Consider the following 7,108-nt stretch of genomic DNA (forward strand, 5'->3'; position numbering starts at 1 on the left):
GCTTGTAAGAGCTGACAAAAAGCCAGTATTCACACACAGACAGGTTGTGCTAATGAAGAGGCCTCATTAGGCTGCATTTACAGTGTCTATAGAGGTGTGTTTGCTGTTCAGTCCAAGAAGGCAGAATCTCTTCAGGCTGTGTTTGGAGTTTTACTACAGCCTCAATATAAAGTTTGTGTTAAAACATCCAAAATGGCACCTGTGTGATGTCAAACCGAAAGAAGTAGGGGGAGGGCTGAGGGGAAATACTTGCTAGGCGGATGGAGGGTTGGTGGGTGATGGGGATGACCACTGAACGGAAAAGGGACTCTGGTGTTATTAGATTTGCAACAAGCTGTAACACTGTCTCTCATTGTGTATCCCTCCACCCCGGCCCTCCCCCGAACCCCTAGCCGTAGAGAAGACTCCCAGTCCTCCCACCCGACCTCTGAACACCCACTCCTCCCCACAACACACGCACTCCCAGCTAAAGCTCGCTCTCCAGGCAATTGCCACTGGAGTGGAAAGTATTCCAGAGCACAATGCCTATGCTCTCAATGGGTGCTTTAGCATGCCACCAGTGCGCTGTCACCAGCAGATGGGGAGCTAATTAGAAACCATTAAAGGGCTTTGATAGTGTGTGTGGGAACCAGGCGGAGGGAGATGGCCACAGGGGTGTAAAAGGAGGGGGTGAGCTTTGGGTCCGGTGAACGCACACATACACATGAACACAACTGAGAGAAACAGATATAGAGGGACCAAGCTGTCCCAATGATTCCTCTCAGGCCAAGGACGCTGAGCAGAGGACACCTGGGTGGGGGGAACTTCAAGGATCTCCACAAGGTTCAGCTGCACACCAACTATCAGATGGAGATAGCATTCCTGTAACCTGCCCCTGCCTTTCAGGGAAGGGCGTCCATCCACCCACCCAGTCTGCTCCCTGCACACAGGAAAAACACCCAACAGGCGGTGAGGCTCCAGCCGGTCTGCACTTTTTGATGACACATCTGTGAACTGGGACTCCCACAGGAAGTGAGTCCTAACCACTGGTCCTCAGTCATTACACAGGCTGGGCTTGCCAGGGAGGTGCCAGGCCACGCCGGGGCACACGAGGATGTAAGGAAACACACCCACAGAAGGTGTGACGTACTATGTTTAAAAAACACAACTAAAAATCTCACACAGATCAGCACAAACTTTCTTCATTCTTGTGTTGAATGTGAGGAACTTGAGGTGCCATGGGTCATCAATCAATCATCCGAGGATAGACGTGACATTGTGGTGCGGTACCACAAGTTTTATACCTGACACCACACTTCCCCCCAACCCCGCTTCTCCCTGTCCCATATGAGCCTCTCCACACACCTGCACACAGGTGTGATCATTATCAAGCAAACAGGAAGAGCCTGACTGGGAACTGGAAACTAATCCCACAGCTGCGAGGAGTGGCATGTGCATTTGTGTGTGTATTTGTGTGTGCTTGTATATGTTAGTGAAAATTGTTGAAAACTTAAAAAGTGACACTCGCTTTTCATAATCAAATTCCACCCTGTTTCTTTTCGACAGCGTATTTGGAGAATCATACCAAAGTTAAAATCCTCTGTCCAAGAAAGCATAATTGTGCTTTGGTCACTTTCATGTTTCAGGAAGTAGTACGAGGGCTACTTATTGTCCTTGCAGCAATAATAACAGCAGCAAAAGTGTCAAAGCATTACTGGAATGTCCTATTTCCTCCCAGTGAATTCCTGCACCAACTTTTGTCCCCCACCCACCCATGCGGCTTCCTGCAGTGTGCTTTTATAGATCTGTTTGCCGTAGCGATAAAGAGGGTGTATTAGCTAATATGTTTCCCCTCCACCGAATGGAACAACTTATCTAGGAAAAAAAAGCTACCAGAAAAGTGTTTGTGTGCTGGCATAAATGCTGCAAAGATACACCGTGTCCTTGAAAGAAAAATACCAGCGCTTCTTTTTGCCGTTTGATGACGTGCGATGTTGCAAGAGCACTGACACAAACAGTAGCCTGTCAAAAATAAAAAGTTAAAACACAGAGCCATAATCAGCTCACATATAAAGAGTCCACGGGGAAATGAATTCTGTGTCAGTGATGAAGGAGGGAAGGGGAGCGGGGAGAGAAAGAGAGGGCACTGCCATTCTGTCAGTTAAAATCAGGAGCTGTTTCACTTTTCTTTCCCCTCCTCTGCCTCTTCTCTCTGTCTTCTCTCTCTCGCTCCCCTCGCCTTGATGTGCTGTAAACAGGCTAAAAAGGGCCCAGCTGTGTGGAGTTATTGTTGGTGTCAGTAGGAAGTGCTGATAGCTTTTGCAGCTGAACAAAAGCTGGATGAGGGGAGTGGAGGGGCGCTCCAGACACTGTGGCTCCAGCCTAGATTCTCTCCCACAATCCCTGCACCGCACTCCCATTGTTCTGCCCACCCGGCCTTCCCTCCACCCTGTCAGCTGCGACCTAGGACAGAGGGCAAGAAAAAAAAAAGGGAAAAGAAAAGACAAGAAAGTAAAGAAGAAAAAAGTTTTTACAGGCTACTGCAACAGCTAGAAGAAACAGCCGGTGGTAGTTAAGTTTGTTATACTGGCGTTATCTCTGGTATGGCACAACATCTGTGCAGATATAAGCAGCGGCTATAAATGGCATTTATATTAAAATGTGAAGAGAGCAAGCTATTTATAATTTCTTCCTCCTGCAAAAGGAATGATGCAAAGCTAAGAGTTCAGTCAGTCAGTGCAAATATCAAAATATACATTATTATTTTTATGCATATGCATTAAAACAACAATTACTGCAATTGCAAACATGGGCAGTGAAAGTTGTTGTTAGAAATATATTGCACGGTATTATACAGATACTTGTGCAACTTTACTGCTTACTGTTCACTTTATTCGTGCATTACATTAATGCGTTAGCTAGTTTTAATACCCATGCACAGCACTTTCTCTTAAGTTTTTCTTTTTCTTTTTTTACATATTCTACACATTCCTGCACTGGACTGTAAAACTTTTCACAAAGGGAAACCATTTATATAATGTTTTCATTATGCATCTGTTTCTACTCCTACATATTTCTTGCAGTACTTGCTTTTACTTTCTGTTTCACGGGGATTGTTATGCAAATACCAAGGCAAATTATTTCCACTTTAAAACTTAGTTGAAAAAAAAACTGGTTTGGATTGTTTCAGAACTTTACCTGACGTGCTCAGTTTTCACACCAGCTAAACTTAAAACTTTATGCCTCATGTATTAAACACTGTATAAAACGTATTATTCCATTAATAAATCAACAGTAAGATATTATGTAACAATATGACGCTTAGAGCGGCCATTCTATTTGCTTAATGGCACAAATTTCCCTTTATCAGCTTTTTTTATTTCAGATTTTCTGCATTATTTGCACGACAATAGCAGACAGGGAAAAGAAATGCGTTTGATGCATGATGCATTCATACCGGTTCTCACTAACACGGTGGTCACCGGAATTCCTGCACATGTAATAAAATGCATGCATTTTTTTAAAATAGTAACGTAGTGAATGTCGGTCGTTTCAAGGAATGCTACAGCTAGTTTGTGTCCTAACTCCTTTGTAGCTCCGGCTGACAGCAGCTGCTCTGCAGGTGCGCGGGGCGGTAATCTCATCCCGCTGCTTTAAGGTGATAAATGAACGACAAAAGCTCCGGAGCCGGTTTGTTCTCAGGGATCCGCGCGCCACGCAGGTGAATGGAGGAGTGCCGGAGTGCGCGCTCTCTTGTTTAACGTCTCCATGGAGACCGCCCGAGCGGCGCCAGGCTGACAGGCGTCAAGGCTCGGATGAATGGGTGACGTCACCGCAGTGGCGCCTGCCAGTCTGCTCGGGCTTGTTTGGACAATCTGGGGGGAAGATTCGGAACAGAGCGATGCGATCTGAGTGCGCGCGCGCACACACACACCCAGATACACGCACACAAGGCTGAGCGCACACTGCAGAAACATGTGAAGGAATCCGTGAAGCCGATGCTCACACTGGTCTTCCTTCAACGCTGAGAGCCTGGAAAAAGAGACCGTGCTCGTCCAAAGAAGTGCCGTTTGTGAGTATAAAGAAAGCTTTGAGTGAAGAGAGCGAGGATTTTAGGAGCGTGTTTTTCCCCAAATCGGTCAACACTGTGACATCGAATAGTAATAAGCAAATGATCGAGAAAATTGAATAAACCGCTTAACTGTTCAGACGCTGCATTCCACGCAAATCACGTAAATCTAAAAGAAAAAATGAAACCCTAATACACTTTTAGAAAAGGTTACTCCTTCCCAGAACTCCTTCCCAAATAAGTTCTTTAAACTTTTACTGTACTATTGTCATCCACATCTGCAGTGGCATCAACAATTGTGAAAAGGCACTGTGGTAGCCCAATTATCATTAGCCATTCATTCCATTCATCCCGTCCCACACGCATTCTCACAGCGCATACCCAACCATTCACCACCCTTTGACTGTCCCCAGGCAATCTACACCTGCAGAGTCCCCAAGCCGTGGACAGCTGGATTCCCACATATTACCCATAAAAGACACACATTTGTTTCCATTTGTAACGCCATCCCTCAAACAGATTGTAAATCCCGATAACCAGCCGAGCGCTGTCACTGGCTGAGAGAGAAGTTTTGAACCGCCCCCATCAATACAAACGCAGCTGTCCCATTGGCCGTCCTCCTTCAAACCGGACGATTCGGCTCCGCCCCTGGCGTCTACTTTCTTATAAGGCCGGGGAGGTTTGCCCATGTGGATGTTGCGAACTGTCAACATTGCGTTGCTATCAGTCCTGAAAAAGGAGACCAACCCAATAACTCTTCTTTCTCTTCATTTTTGGAAGCTACACTAATCAAGATGAAGGTTGTCGGATCTACCTGTGCCCTGAAGAGCAAAGGCGAGGACGTGGTGCGCTGCCTGTCCGATCAGAGTCTGACCATCTCCAAGTGCAAGATCCCGCTGCTGGACGAGCAGATGAGCGTATTCCTCCAGGACATGAACAGCTGCTACAGCAAACTGAAGGAGCTCGTGCCCACTCTGCCCACAAACAAGAAGGCTAGCAAAGTGGAGATCTTGCAGCACGTCATTGACTACATCTGGGACCTGCAGGTCGAACTGGACGAGCCGGAGAAGAGCCGCCAGCACACCGTCAGCAGCGTGCCCCGCACGCCGCTTACCACCCTGAACGCGGAGCTCGCCAGCATCTCAGTGGAGGTAAATTTCTCGCCACTCATACTGAATGAATCAGGGAATGGGCAATAGTCCAAACAGAGCTGCATGCATTCAGATAAAAACATGTATATAAGTGTCGGTGCGCGTGCGTAAAGTTTGCAAGCCCGTGCGTAAAAACTCAATTTGCGCATGGATAACAACTCGTGTGCTTTGCTAAAAAATATATATATTTATGTATATATACCTGCGTTGTACTAATCAACCTACTTTCTTCTTCCAGCAGAACGGATGCTCAGATGACAGGATCATGTGTCGTTAAGAGCTCTTGGAGCATCGCCCCATCACATCACATCAACCACAGCGAGGGGATGAACAAGGCTACTTAATGTGACTTCTCGAACCGCATCAAGAATTACAACCGTGAACTGTGTATGGACGTTTCGTACTCCCAGTGTTAGATAACAAGTTGTGTGGACATTCTGCGGCGACGAGCCTCTCTTTTGTCGCTTAACGGTTCTCGATTTATAAGAGGGTCACGGGACGAGAGGAAGATGAACAGAGAGTGTCCAGATATAGACTGGGTTAGCCAGGGGACCAAGAGAAGTTCAGCGCAACCGGCATCGCCCGTTGCTTGCAGAGTTTCTAAAGAAAGCTAACGTTTCTGTTACTGCTCTTTGTATTTTGTGTAAACCATGTAGAGGATTCAACATTTTTTGTAAAAGATTTAAAAAGAAAAAAAAGTTAATTTCTCAGATTCCTGAGCGACAAACTGTATTGTATATTACAATGCCACAATATGTGAAGATATTGTTTTCTTACAATGTACATTATTTGGTGTTTTTATTAAAACAAGATCATTATTTTTGAACAAGATCCCTCTGTGTCACTGTGTCTGTGTGCGGGAGTGAGAAGGTATCTGACTCACGTGCTATACCTGGGGAGGTTTCGTTGCTGGGAGCTGTAACTGTGAAAAATAACACTGCATGGTGATTACGCTATGATGACCTTTAAAGCCTTATTAGGATTCCAATAAATCACACAAGTACACTCATATATTCTTATTTAGGAGAGCGTAAACTATTTGTCACAGAAAAGTGCTACACCTACTTTCAAGTAAAGTTAAAAACCAAAGCTGGTGGTAAACCTACTGGTTCACAGCCAGTTTAATTGGTAATTTGACTCACTAAAAGCCATTAAAGTATCACATTACAAGAGGAAGTCACACGTTAAATCTACACATTTAAATATCCTTACAGATACGGTCTTGACATAAACTTTAAATTAAAACCACGCATTAGTGACACATGTTCTGTCGAAGGTTTTCATTTATTCCCCCAACATCTGTCGAATTCTGTGGCAAAGATAAGCCCATTGATCAGCAAATAAAATCAAATAAAAACAAAAGGCTTTTCTTCACTACATAAAACATCCATTTAAATATGGTGTTTCAATATGTTCTCGTGTAAATCAGCAGTCGAAAAAATAAAAATCTGCCGGCACCGAAGGAGTTAAATGGCTTTGGCGAGGCGATTCGTTATAAGATTTATTCTGTCTCCCTGGTGCAATGTTTTTCCCATTTCCCTGCGGTGCGATGCGCACAGCTGCAGCCCCGGCGTGGCCAGTGTGTGATTGTGTTTGTGTGATAGCTTTGTGCCAAGGGCAGGGGAGGGCGGCGGGGCCCAGACTGAGCGGCGCCTCGGCACACCTGGGGAAGTTCAGGTTAAATAGCTCCACATTCCTCAACACACAGCTGATTGAAACATTAACAAACAGTAATCCACAGGCCAGGCCGCAGATGGGCCGGGAAACACGCCAACACCGAGAGAGAGAGAGAGAGAGAGAGAGAGGGAGAGACAGAGAGTTTGTCGGATAGAGATTCCCACAGTACAGTCGTATGCCATAAGTTTGCTATATATACTTAAAAGAGGAAAGAAAACAAGGGGGAAAAACA

General features: G+C 45.4%; 1 protein-coding gene across 2 annotated transcripts; it reads left to right on the forward strand.

The window, feature by feature from the left end:
- The first annotated feature begins 4,719 nt into the window (after positions 1-4,719).
- Positions 4,720-6,030, forward strand: id1 (inhibitor of DNA binding 1, HLH protein). Of its 2 annotated transcripts, none has more exons than XM_085273212.1 (2): positions 4,720-5,199; positions 5,441-6,030. In XM_085273212.1, exons 1-2 carry the CDS (start codon positions 4,843-4,845, stop codon positions 5,474-5,476), a joined length of 393 nt encoding a protein of 130 aa, XP_085129338.1. In that variant the 5' UTR covers positions 4,720-4,842; the 3' UTR covers positions 5,477-6,030. The 2 variants fall into 2 exon arrangements, with proteins under 2 accessions (XP_085129338.1, XP_085129337.1); XM_085273211.1 differs by having other exon boundaries at positions 4,722-5,199; positions 5,438-6,030.
- The last annotated feature ends 1,078 nt before the right edge of the window (positions 6,031-7,108 follow it).

The sequence above is a fragment of the Mchenga conophoros genome, linkage group LG5 (assembly GCF_057382185.1).
Source record: "Mchenga conophoros isolate Kocher_MC1m ecotype Shallow Benthic linkage group LG5, M_conophoros_male_GT1.1, whole genome shotgun sequence".
Taxonomy (NCBI): domain Eukaryota; kingdom Metazoa; phylum Chordata; class Actinopteri; order Cichliformes; family Cichlidae; genus Mchenga; species Mchenga conophoros.

What these genes read in the sequence shown, in the direction of transcription:
- id1 (XM_085273211.1), top strand. Translation starts at nt 4,843, where the DNA reads ATGAAGGTTGTCGGATCTACCTGTGCCCTGAAGAGCAAAGGCGAGGAC. An exon ending in TCGCCAGCATCTCAGTGGAG is followed by an intron (nt 5,200 to 5,437) that starts GTAAATTTCTCG and finishes TTCTTCTTCCAG; the next exon opens with CAGAACGGATGCTCAGATGA.